Source organism: Scophthalmus maximus, chromosome 18 (genome assembly GCF_022379125.1).
Source record: "Scophthalmus maximus strain ysfricsl-2021 chromosome 18, ASM2237912v1, whole genome shotgun sequence".
Classification (NCBI taxonomy): domain Eukaryota; kingdom Metazoa; phylum Chordata; class Actinopteri; order Pleuronectiformes; family Scophthalmidae; genus Scophthalmus; species Scophthalmus maximus.
This window is the reverse complement of record NC_061532.1, coordinates 4,543,138-4,556,681: the sequence shown is the minus strand read 5'-3', so window position 1 is coordinate 4,556,681 and position 13,544 is coordinate 4,543,138. Positions and strand designations below refer to the sequence as shown.

At 48.1% G+C, this 13,544-nt stretch overlaps 2 protein-coding genes across 2 annotated transcripts; both read right to left on the bottom strand.

Annotated features, from left to right (window-relative positions):
* Positions 1-3,036: 3,036 nt before the first annotated feature.
* thbd (thrombomodulin) lies at positions 3,037-5,535 on the bottom strand. The gene has a single exon (XM_035617522.2). It carries the CDS (start codon positions 5,056-5,058, stop codon positions 3,424-3,426), a length of 1,635 nt encoding a protein of 544 aa, XP_035473415.1. The 5' UTR covers positions 5,059-5,535; the 3' UTR covers positions 3,037-3,423.
* A 448-nt stretch (positions 5,536-5,983) lies between these two features.
* Positions 5,984-9,639, bottom strand: LOC118290122 (thrombomodulin). Its single transcript, XM_035617521.2, has one exon. The coding sequence runs from the start codon at positions 9,414-9,416 to the stop codon at positions 7,752-7,754; it is 1,665 nt and encodes a 554-aa protein (XP_035473414.2). The 5' UTR covers positions 9,417-9,639; the 3' UTR covers positions 5,984-7,751.
* Positions 9,640-13,544: the final 3,905 nt, after the last annotated feature.

Below are 13,544 nucleotides of genomic sequence, written 5' to 3'. Positions count from 1 at the left end.
TACTGCTGCCTCCTACTGTACACCAGTACTCCTGCCTCCTACTGTACACCAGTACTGCTGCCTCCTACTGTACTTCAGTACTCCTGCCTCCTACTGTACACCAGTACTCCTGCCTCCTACTGTACACCAGTACTGCTGCCTCCTACTGTACTTCAGTACTCCTGCCTCCTACTGTACACCAGTACTCCTGCCTCCTACTGTACACCAGTACTCCTGCCTCCTACTGTACACCAGTACTGCTGCCTCCTACTGTACTTCAGTACTCCTGCCTCCTACTGTACACCAGTACTGCTGCCTCCTACTGTACTTCAGTACTCCTGCCTCCTACTGTACACCAGTACTCCTGCCTCCTACTGTACTCCAGTACTCCTGCCTCCTACTGTACTCCAGTACTCCTGCCTGCTACTGTACTCCAGTACTCTGCCTGCTGTAGCCACAACTTGTAGTCCTGGTGCAAATGCAACGATGCTGTGAGTATGATAAAAAAAAAGGATCTCTGACTCCTCTACATTTATTTTTAATGACCTTTAGCTACTTTTGCAGATTTAGTTTAATGATACCAAAAATAATCAACACATAAATTGTGATTCCATATATTACAGATTACCACGAAATGATATTGATCCCGGGTGGGAAATTCACAAACAAATAAAGCACCTGGTTGAATCAACTCTACACCATCAGCTTCGTTTAACGTTTAAGTGATGAACACATTCACACTAATGCATCATTAATTATTATATCATATTCTGAAATATGGCTTTCTGCATGATGAGTACTTGTTTCTCCCGGCATATTCTGATCATAATAATTTCCCACTTTCCATTAAGTAGGAGTGACGTATTTCTAAACCTTGTTGATCGGTACTTTTACTTGAGTATAAGATCTGAGTACTTCTTCCACCTCTAGTAGAAGTACTGTGTTCTTCTCGTCCTACTGCTGTCACGTTTACCTCTGGTACTAGTTTTATTTATTGTACTACTAGTGGTAGTGGCAGTCTACCATATAATTACTATATCATGATTAATATTGTACTGTAGCATTAGTACAATATTTTTTATACTTTATATTTTGTATTTCTAATACATTATTCCTTATTTATTTGTGTTATGTTGGTTATGACATTATAGTAACTTACATCTTTATCTTTATCTTTATTGTATTTGACAGGGACAGTGCATATTAATATACGTTTCTGTAAATATGCCAGATTTAGCCAAGAGGCTGGTTTTCATCTGCAGTCCCTGGCCAGATGTTACAATAGGCTCCCTAAAAAGCAAATAAAGAAAACAAGATGGGTTGAGAAAAACACACGTTATCTGAGTTAAAGGCAACACTTGTGATAAAACATTAGTCAAATCTACATACAGAAAAAGTCAACATCCAAAAAGCATTCGGACATGTCTTCTGCTGTTATTTAGAACTATATGAAATGGGAAACGGTGTCTTATGATGCTTTGGTGTGATGACGGTGGAGGAAAAAAACACTATTTCTACCAGTGACCTTCCAAAGAAAACGTGAAGTTATTGGATGGCAGTAGAGGGAGAATTAGTCAGATTTTTTCCTTTCATAAAATTTTCAATACGACAAAATGAAATAGTCCAATATATGTAAAAGTACCCAATTTAAAAGTCAATGTATGTACCAAAAGTAAACATATATGCAATATACTGAATGAACCACGTCAGGAACATTAAATCATTGGATCCGAATTATAAATCATGCAATGTAGAATTACCATTTTAATTGTTGTAGTTGGTCATAATATAATGGAGCTTATTGAAATTAGTCTGCGTGATTTAGTTTAACATATAGAAATGCATTATATTATCTTAGTTGTTATGTAAATTCTCGATCAGAGATCAAATCAAATAAATGAAGTGGAATAAAAAAGCTGAATATTTGCTTTTATACTGCAGCAGATTACAAGGAAACTATGACATATAAAGATCGAGTACCTGAAAACTACACTGAAGTTCTTGTACCTCTGACAATTTGTTTTATTTCACCACTGAGAAGAATCATTTTAGCATCAGAAGTATAAGTACAACAACAATACTGCTACAACTGCTGCATCTATTTCTTTACTCCAGTTTTTAATGTGCATACGTACAGTGTTTTAGTACAATTTGAGGTATTTGTACTTTTTATTTTAGTATTTTCACGTTTCTGCTACATCTACTGCACTGCAGGGATGGGAAAAACTAATATCTAATTCGCTACACCTATTTTTAAAGTGAATAATTAATAATAAATGAATTAATACATTTGTGTATATTTGTTTTTTCTTCTTTCTACCCCATTATTTAAATCACGACCACCCAGATTTAACTTGCGACCCTTTGTAGGAGGTCTAACCATCATTTAACTGTACATTAAATTCCATATGAAGTTGTTTACATGGTCAGCTACAACACGGAAATGTCTGTTCCATATTGATGCATCAGTATTAACAATCCAGTAATGTCATTAATGGTAATAAATGAGGCACAGGGGACAGTTTACTGCAGAATTTGTGGTTTCCTTTGATACATTAAGGACATGTTGCTTTTACCACCACATTACAACCTGCTACACTGGAACCGTAAATATGAAATGGTAACGACAAAGCTTTGTTTGTTGTGACATTTGTACATAGTCTCCAGAAATCCATGGCAGAATTTGGTGAATCAAGAAAGTGAGAAAGCCTCTGGCATCTAGGGAAGTTTACATTTATATTTCTAATCGGTGTATTGAGCATGAACATGCATCCCTGTGATTTTATGATCTTGACCCGCAAAAGTGTTTGACAACGAATGTGTGGCGAAGAGATTACATGTGTGGCGAGGGATTGTGCGCGCGTGTAAAAACTGTCCTTTAAAATATAAAAAACCTGACGTTAGACTGTGTGAGGCTCAATTTGGCAGCTGTTTCTCTGCCCAGGTGACGTGTAATTCACTTCTCCTCCACGCGGTGGGGCACTCGGCCTGTGTGTGTGAGGCGCTGAGGTCAAGAGTCAAGAGGGAAAAATACACACACACACAGACACACTTCTCTTCTATTCACATTTGTATAATTTAATAATTTTTCCATCACAAACTTCTTCAAAAGCAAAGAACTGTGTAACTCCTCTCACGTCGACTCTGTGGTGTGTGTGTGTGTGTGTGTGTGTGTGAGAGAGAGAGCTAGATTTAAAAATACAAATAAAAGAGTCTTCCGTGGCAGTGAATCCTTCCTCCAAAGAAAAACTTTAGCTGTTTGCGTAATATTTCGGTTGTCTTGAGTTTGAAGTGACCTTTTGCCCCCGTGACGTCACCACGCCCCTGTCCTCTGGGTTGCTTTTGCTGTCAGGCCTGCATCCTTCTCTCCCCACACTGTACATTCACACGTCTCTCTCTCTCTCTCTCTCTCTCAGATGCTGATTCCATTTTATTATTTTAAGTCTAATAAATGTCACTCGTCAACCTCAAACCGTGCGCCTCGTCCTCCTCCGCCTTGAGCGCACCGCTCGTCTCCATCTTCCCCCTGGCTCTGCGGTTGAGGATGTGATGAGCCAGACACACTAGCAGCACAATAGAGAGGGCAGTGCACACTATGATGCCGACGAGGCCCCCCGCTGGCACCCCCGAGGGCCGCTTCGTCGGGTCGGGGTGGGGTACATGTGGCGTCGATGTGGGGACGCTTGCGGGCGAGGTCGCCTCTTCCTCCTCACTTTTTACGCACGAGTACTCGCCAACCAGCGTGTATCCCGGGGAGCACGAGCACACGTAGCCGCCGAATGTGTTTTCGCAGTGCTGGGCACAGTACAGGTACTCGCACTCGTCGAAGTCTATGCAAAACGTATGGTCGCCCCTCTGCTCCGACACATAGCCTTCGGGGCAGTAGCACTGGTACGCGTCGTTCGGGTCGCACTCCGCGGGGCACTCCTCCTTCCCGCAGTGAAGCTTGCACCTGTCAGGCGCCGCCGGGTCGACCTCGTACCCGTCATAACACGAGCACGTGTAGCTGCCGGCGGTGTTGGCGCACTCGTGCTCGCACGGGGCGGACACGCACTCGTTCTCGTCGACGCACAGGCCGCCGGTGGCCGTCGCGTATCCATCCCTGCAGACGCACGCGAAGCCGCCCTCGGTGTTGACGCACACGAAGTTGTCGCCGGGACACTGCCGCTGGTCCGTGCAGTCGTTGAAGTCCGCGCACGACCTGCCGTCCGCCGCCAGCTTGTAGCCGTGGTCGCACGTGCACGCGTGGGAGTCCCCGCTCGCGTAACAGACATGCTGGCAGCCCAGGGCCAGGCACGGGTCTTCCACGCCCACCTCGCAGGTGACCTTGTTCGCGGGGTTGACGCTCTGTCCCGGGGGACAGTAACAGGATGGCACTTGTCTCGGGTCCACTGCGCATTTGTACTCACAGCCGCCCTCCCCGATCTCGCAGCTCCAGGGCGCCTGCAGCCACTGCTGGGAGAAGCAGACGTACTTGAGCTCGGATGGCATGCGGGTGGCGATGCTGCCGGGGGGCAGCGAGAGCAGATTCTCGCCCCCGAATCCCATGAGGGTCATGTAGGTGACTGACTCGCCCTCTGCAACCGTCAGACCTTTGCACGGTTCGGTGAAGCCGAACTCGCAGAGAAACCCGACCGCCTCCTCGCCGCATGGCTCCTGAACCCACTTAAAGTTGCTCTCCCTGGAAACTGAGACGCAGCGATGGGAAGAGCAGCTGCTGTCAAAACTTGGCGCCCAGTCGAAGAAGTCGCTCTGGCTGTCTTTGGTCACCCACTGGAAGCCTCTCAGCCCGGCGGCAGCGTCCGGGCAGCCGGTCGTCAGCTGCAGACCGATCCAGAACCGCCCCGTAGAGTTCTCCAACAGGATCAAGAGAACATCATGGGACACAGACGAGCGCACCGTCATCAAGTGGCCTTGAAGGTCTCGACATTGTTTCTGCGCCGCTGCGAAGTCGCCGGGGTTCTGGACCAGCGCGAAACACTGGTTCCCGATGCAGTAGCCGCTGGTCGGCTCCACGCCGGTGGCTCTTCCCACCAGGAAAACCAACAGAGAAACTAACGGTCCCGCCACATCCCTCATGTTTGAACCTCGGTCGCTGTTCGAGCTCTCGGTCCTGGACGAGGATGGTTTGTCTGAGGAACGGGCTTAGCTCGCATTTATAACCCGCAGCTCCACGCCAGTGCGCCGGCGAAGGAAGGAAGTCTCTCTGTTAATCAGCCCGCTGGGCCCGCTATGTCTCCCCGCAAACTTTCTCCTCGGCACTGCGGACCACATCCCCCAATTACGCACGGCTTCTTACGCACTTACGCAGCGAAGAGCGCGCACGCAAGAGGGGGGCCATCTAAACCCAGCCCCATTGAGGCCCCTCCCAACTCCACTCCAAACAAAATGTCAGTGGAGACGAGTCGGAGATTCTTGTGGAGTTTAAAGTGGTGATAGGTGACGTCATGCATCACTCACATTGTTAGAGACATTTTCTATACATGAGCGTAAGTATATCTCGAAATATGGACAGGAGATAGAGGCAATTAACATATTAAAATATATTGACAAGCAAGAGACAAGTACTGAAATACATAAATTGATTTTTTTGGGGCTTACACCGACTCCATTCCCTTATTATGTTGCATGTCCTGCCCTGCAACTTGTAAGGACATAAGGAGGGGGATGAAACAGAGATGAGGATAAACAGATGAGGGTCTGCATTTAGCTTGTTTTCATATCTCCCCCGGGGTTTTTTCCCCTCACTCGCTGTTCTGTTGTGAATACTGCAGCACTCTGGCTCTGATGCTGCACTTGTTGCAAATTGCAGTCAACTAGTTGTATACCTCAAGGCAACTCTGCAATGTGAGTGCAAAGTTGTTGCTATTACCCCGTATTTTAGGTAATAAATTGCTTTTCTGGGGTGCAGAAAATAAAGAGAAAAAACTGGGCCAAATGAAATAAATGATATCCTAACCCTCCCAACAAACAAACCAACTCTGGTGATGGAGAACAATCAGAGTACAGGCTTAAGCTCCAGTGTTTATTCTTTTGAATTTTACAGAATCATTCAATAGTGACATGTTTAACCAAAAGAAAAAGAAAATGACAATAAACAAAGAAGCTTGCAATGAGCCTGTCAAGTACAGACACCCTGGAGTATCAGAAGGAGGTGCACGTGTTTTTTTCAGACCAGGCTCGGTTACAGAAGTATAGACGTTATAGCAGCACATGGTTTACATTCATGTCGAGCATTCCCCCATTCAAGGGAGCAGCCATGTTACACGGCAAAGTTGAAAAAAAAACAACCCATTAATAACCTCATGGTAATGTCCAGTGGGAGCAATGTAAGCCCCTGTGGCACCGCCACATTATCCATGAGGGTGACAATAACTGATGCATATAGTCAAACTCAGCTACTCGCGATCCCCCTCAGACAGTTCAGCTCTCACTGTTGAAGTGACCTCATCGCATTATGAGCAAGAGTATAATGTGATGAAGCAGATTCGGGGGGGATTTCTGCATTTCTTCTTTTTATCTGCTTTGTTTGAGCTGTTCCTCTATAGCAGATATGACGAGTTTGAGGAAACCCAGCAGTTTGTTTCAATGTCCTGATGACGGATGGCTCTTTGAAAGAAGACACTGTCCCCGATCTGGACGAACCAAAAAGCAAACATTGGCCCCGTGCCTCCCGAAAACGAATAGTGGGTGGTCCAATGTCACTGTGTGCTCTTGACTGGAGAGAAGTGAAAACATTTAAACATCTAAGTGAAGCATTACGGGCAATATTACGCGGAATATTACATTGTTGTGAGGGAAATAAATATGTCGAGCAAAAAAAAGAAGAAAAAAGGCACATTTTGTGCTAAAGAACTTAACAGCAGTGTGTGTCTCCAGTTTAGTTCACTTTAAACTGGGTGAAATGAAAGAGAAGCCACGCACTCCTCTGACAGTGACTAAACATGTGCAGGGCCGGTCCAAGGCATAGGCGAACCGAGCGGCTGCTTAGGGCCCCCCCTGGCCCCCTGGTGGCCCTGCGGTAACCATATAGGCACGATACAACCACAGTCAGTCAGACAGTTGATGGACAAGGCAGTAGCTCATAAAGTCAAAGATAAAGGCAATGTCACAGTAAAAGGACACGCATGACTAATTTTCAACATTTTGCCATAAACATTCACCGGCTAGCCAGCCCTCAAACAAGCCTCTGGGTTCAGTCGAGGTGTCTTCGGCTAACGTGTGCCGTCGAACCGTCGGCCGAGAAAACATGACGACAGCTACACTCCGCTCAGCGCTGTGTCACTTGGAATATTGAAAGTTCAAATTGAACACTGGACCACTTTTGTGAGTTGTGGCTACTTTTAAGATTCAAAAAATCTTAAAAGAAGCATGAAGGCGGACATCGGTATAATGTAACGCAACACGGCTAACAAATTAAATTGATGACCGGTGTGTTCGATTTACAGAAGGTGCGTTCGATTTACAGTATGAGTGGCGGTGCTTAGGGCGGCTCTGAAGCACATATTGATGTTGGGTTTTTTTATAACATTTTTCACATGAGGGAACTACAATATAAGTTTAAGAAAAATGACTATACTAACGTTTTAGTACCTTTTTTTTACTTCTTACGTCTGCTTTGGGAAGGACGAATCCAACATTTTTTCCCATCTTGGGCAATTAAAATGGTGAACCCCCAGCTCCATGTAAATGATAACCACGAGGCTAATAGACAGCCAATTCCATATAGAAATCTATATCACACATTCAGGAAGCATTAAGGCCAAATTCCTTCACGCGTCTCCATTTCCCAGTCTTTGCAGGTCGCCTTTGAACTGTTTGTCGAAGGACAGCCTCTTGTAGGTCTCCGTGGTCACCTGCTGCAGGTAGAAGACGTCGATGTCCGGCCGCCTGAAGGAGGAGAGCTCGAACCTGCTGCAGCGTTTGGTCATGTTCCGCACCACGACGCACAGCAGCACCGCGCACAGCGCCATGAACACGGCGATGCCCAGGACGCTGCCGGTCTTGATGTAAGAGGGCACCGCGGCCGGGTGAGCCTCGGCCGGCGTGGTGTGAGGAGGAGGAGGAGGAGGAGGAGGAGAGCCTGACCCACCCTCCTCCTCCGGCCCTTGGACAGGCACACACTTGCCGCCGTGCAGCTCGAAGCCCCCGTTGCACAAGCACCGGTACCCGCCGAACAAGTCCTCGCACTCGTGGTCGCACAGCCCCTTGTCCTCGCACTCGTCGATGTCGGTGCAGAAGGCGGTGTTGTTCCTCACGTCTTTGATGTAGCCAGTGGGACAGTAGCAATCCTGCATGGTCTTGTCCTGCACGCTGTTGTCGCATCGGGCCAGACAGTCTCTCTCGGCGCAGTGCTGCTCGCACTTGGTGGGGTCCTTGGCCGACACCCTGGAGCCCTTTCGACACGCACACACGAAAACCCCGCCGCTATTCTCACACATGTGCTCGCACTCATCACAGATCGAGACGTTCATGCACGCTCCGTCCTCCAAGTCGAAGCCTTCCCTGCACCCGCACTCGAACCCCCCCTCGGTGTTCAGACACTCCTCGCCCTCGGCCGGGCACCGGTCCGCCTCCTCGCACTCGTCCACGTCCACGCAGCTCCTCCCGTCCCGCGCCAACCTGTAGCCGGATGCGCACACGCACGCGTAGGAGTCTCCCTCCGGAAGGCACCCCTGGGCGCAGTCGACGCACGGGTCTTTGGCGCAGTCGACGCACGGGCCTTTGGCGCAGCTGAAGCTGTTGGGATGGAGCGTTTGTCCCGCGGGACAGGTGCAGGTGTGTGTCGTCGTTGTTGTTGAATTGCAGCCGTGATCGCAGCCGCCCATCAGGACCTCGCATCGCCAGGGAGCCCGCAGCCACTTCCCTTCGAAACACACGTGTTTCGAGTCCGGATATTCTCCGGCAACCTCTCCCGCCGCTGCGATGGTTCCCGGTGGGAACGTTTCCGAATCGTTGACCTCGAAGCCCCTGGCCGTGGTGTACCTCACCACCTGCGCGCTCCCGCCTGCCTGCAGGAGACCGCAGGGCTCGCTGAACGTGTACTGGCACAGGAACCCGTCCAGTCGGTCGCGGCACCGCTTCCACGACACCGCGGGGCTCCCTCCCGCCGACGCGCAGACGGAGGAGCAGTTTTGGAGACCTGCCGCGGCTCCCTCCGCCGCGGCGCCGCTGCCGAGCAGCTCGAGCCAGTAACTTCCACCGCTGCGCTCGCCCAGCGCGTTCGCCAGCGTCTCCGCTTCTTGCTCCGAGTCGATCGCGAGCAACTGTCCGCCCGAGTCTCTGCAGCTCCTCTGCGCCCCGGCGAAGTCCTCGGGCTCGCGTAGGAGCACGAAACACCGATTGCCGGCGCAGTGTCCGCGCTGGGACAGCAGCGCTTCCTCCAGCCCGCACAGGAAAAGCGCGCAGACCAGCAGAGAGTGCGCTGTGGCGCACATGATGTCGACGTTAGGAAACCAACACTAACGAGGGTTCAAAGCTCACTGTTCGACGCTCCGAGACTGATACAACGACTGAGAACGGAGCATAGTCCCCATTTATAAAAGCCTCCAACTGTTTGTTGATTTTCATTTGAGGAAGGAAGCTCCGTGCTGGCCGGTGGTTTAAGCCCTGCTCTGATTGCTCAACCCCCTCACTGCCCAACCGCCTTATCAGAGAGAGAGAGACCACCAAAACACACACAGGCACGCACGCACGCACACACACACACACACACACACACACACACGCACACAGACAGACTGGCATTTTCAATAAGAGGAGGGACGAACGAAATCCCATGAGTGAATCTTGACTTTTCTCTGACCACATAATAAGTTGAAAGTCAAAGTCTAGTGGGAAGAAAGAAGTTTGCCAAAAACACCCGACTCTCACGAGAATAGGAACACATGTATAATCTTTAATATTATTCTCATTTCTTTTGGGGGGGGGGGGGGGGGCATGTCCTCCAGACACGATTAATAGTCTGTCACACGTGCTTCAGTGTTTTTAAGCCGATCATTCATCACAAACTGCTCTGCGATGTTCACATATAATATCTAAATAGTGTGTGCTCTGGACGAACCTGTAGGTGAACCTGTCTTAGAGAGGCAGAGCCCAGTTCAGCGTCCATATTTATTTCGGTGTTGAAGACACGAAGGGTAAATGGAGCCAGATGAAAAAAGACGTCAGCCTGTGGTGTTCAGACAGCCTCATGTAAATGATCAGGCATAAGTCAACGACCCGTTGCAATGCGTGATTAAAAATGTGCTTCACAATCAGCTCCGAGAGCGACCCACTGACTCACAGCTTCTCGAGGGTGGACGGACTTCCTCGAGGCACAATAATAGCTCCAGAGGCAGAGAGACAATTGTCTGGCTTTTCTGGTCGCCGCTCTTCTTAGACAGTTTACTGTAACTTCGTCTCTCCATTAGCATGGGCTGGCATGTGGAGGAAGAGGAGCCGCCTTCCACTTTCCTCTGGGGGGGAATGGACGCAGAGGAGGAAGTGGGAAGAAGAAGAGGAGAGCTGGTCAGACGTCCTGTAGCCGCAGGGTGCAGGGGGGGCAAATCGGGACCCGGGCCTTCACATTACGTAAACCGAACCGGTTGTGTGTGTGTGCGTGCGTGCGTCCGTGCGTGCGTGTGTGTGTGTGTATTCTCACTCTTTGAGCTGCTTCGTTTTTCCAGATGGAGTCCTGGTTGAGCAGTTTTCAAAGAATGTGATCACGTCCGATTGATTCCCTCCCAGAGTGACGCAGGAGTGACTCAGCCGTTGAAGCGGGGAGACGCGACACATGTTCACAGGGACGTCACTGTGTTGCTGTGATGTGGGGACCTGATGAACTGACTTATCGCCGGGATCACAGGACATTTATGACACTGCGAGGAACTGTGGACAAGTCTCGGAGGTGGGTCGCTCACCGCTGTGTCAGTGCCTCCTCGGTTTCCCCCTGAAAGGGGTGTGGTGGAAGGGAACGGGGTGGAGTGGGATGTGAGCTTTTGTTTCACGCTGCTGCAGCAATCACAGTATTTATTTGGGTAGTGAATGTTGAATTTGAAGACTATGACCTTTGCCGGGACGCCCACCGGCGGGTGGCATGGATGATGGATGTGGTCCAGTGCCGTGACACACACTTTCATGTGTAATCCTAACAAAGCGTCAGCGACGAAAATCCGGGACATTCTGGTTCCAGTAGGTTTCTTTTTTTTATTCTCTTGTTTTGATTTTTAATGATCACACCGACTCCGAAAGCGTGCCTGAATTGTTTCTCACTGAATCAAAGCCTGTTCTTTCCCGTCATCGCGTTCATCGTGTTTTCTCAGTGAAACCACGTGATGCCGTCTGGCGTCAGTGCCACGAACAACATCGTCAGTCCAAAAGCGTTTTGTTTTTTAACCGGATATTTCTGACATTGCTCCATGACTCTGTTTAAACTGCCTCGGATGACTGAAAGTGTGTGGGCCTTGATGGTTTCCTGCTTCTTGTGAAAAGGCCATATGTCCAACTCTTTTCGTGTATTTTGTTAACAGAAAAATCCAATGAGATCTCAATGGAACCTTGTTTGATTTGCAAAATGAATTTGATTTTTGTTTCCAACTCGTGCAACCCAGTCTCGAGAGGCAGCGTAATAAAAACATTGAAAACCTAAAGGCCCAATTGATATATGGAATTGTTAGCCCAGCTATTAAAACTCAATCCTGCTGTCACTCTCAAACTGACTGGTAATGATGGTAAATAATAACTCGGCGCAGTTTTTTTGATTTTATTTTACTGATGGTTTCGTTTCCATCATCGCTTCCCACAATATTCACACTACTCAACAGACATAAACTAGCCATGTGTCAAAAGTTATTGACATGATGTACAACAGGCATCTTAAAATGATTATAATGTAATCAGTATTGTGCAATACTTTCGATAAAACAGCCTTTACTTTTACTTTATGATTGTGTTGCAATCATAAAGTACTGCTCTGAGCGTACACCGATGAAAGTGGCTGCTTGAAATGTCTTTATGAACTTTCTGAGTTACATAATGTGACGTTAATAACAGACCCGCCGCTGATTTACTGTGCGTGTTTGTCCAACTGACACCAGCACTGCTTCATTTATCAGCAAGCTGCCTATTTAATATTAGCAAGTCAGCCAGGTTGTTTTGAAATATTGATTGACAGGGCTCAGGAGTTGTGATATCGTTTGACAAATAAGAAAAATTGTCAAACTCCTCATTCAACCACAGGCATTGCTACTATGGCCACACAGTCCTCAGTGCCCAGGTCTCCACCATGTGTCGAATGAACTGACTCACACACATGGACACAAAGATGCGCCGCCGAGCCTTTGGCTGAACCTGACATCATGTGGAGGAAAATTAGATCCGGACAGAAAAGGTCCGTGTTGAAGAAACCGAGGAAAAGGCCCCCATGTCATGAAACAAATACAAAAACAGTACGACTGGGAGCTGAAGTGGTGACTTTTGCTCCCAGAAGCTGATAGAGATGGCGGGGGGTGGTGTGTAGTGGTATGAATGACATCACAAAAATGCTCCGATGTTTTCTCTTTTCACAAGTTGAGTTGAATTTGTGTGTAGCCCCACGTTGAGTGTGCGTTTTTCTGTGAAAGAACTGAAGTGGCTGAGGTCTTTTTGGACGCCCAGGGTTCTGGTAGACGTTCTCGTGTTCGGCACGGTCAATTCTAGGTGACTGGCGGGGTTGAAGGGCTTGTTACACTGGCAAAGTTGGCGCTGATTTCCGTGAATTCCCAGGGACTTGTGTCAGTGGTGGATGTGCTCGCGTGGCCAAAGTAAATCTGCTCAAAGCTTTGGTGAACTTTGACCGTTTGTGCCGCGCACCAATAGCAGCCAGTCTTTGCGCTGACGGCCTTTGGGGGGGATGGAGTGCTGGAGAGAAACCTTTGTAGTTTATTATCTGTGTTGCACCAGACACTATTATTCATCTCCTCTTACTGCGTATTGACTTCTCCACAAAAGAGCAGTTATTGCTAGACAGTTAATAAACAGTAGTTGAACTGTAAATGTAGCGTCCTCTTAGAGATCAAGCAAATGAACTAATACATTTGCTAATTGCTTGTTACCTTAGAGATTTATTTATATTTCCTATTATTTCATTGGATGACGTTGAGTAAGATGGTTAAACAGTGGAGGGGAGATAGAGAAAAGCTAATGGAGTTGTGACTGACTAACACATAGCCAGCAAGTTAGTGGTTAGGTCAAGGTAAAGATAAATACATTCAATCAAGCTGCACCAAAGGGCACATACAGATATCAGTCCCCTAAATATACCAGATTGTTTTTGTCATGAAGATTCGTGAATTGTTCCCTGGGAAATGAGGGGAGATGTCTAAAAACGTGGGGACGCGTCCAGATCCACGCCAACATTGAATGGGCTCTCTCTTGGCCCATGTCCCATCCTGCCACCAAGTTCCATGGAAATCTGTTTGGTAGTTTTAATCCTGCTCGGCAAACAACAAACCAACAAGCAAAACCAATGATCAGGGGCAAAAACAGTCGTTGATGTCAGCAGTATGATTCAGCTTTGCGTTCCCTGCCGATATAAAGGGCTCATG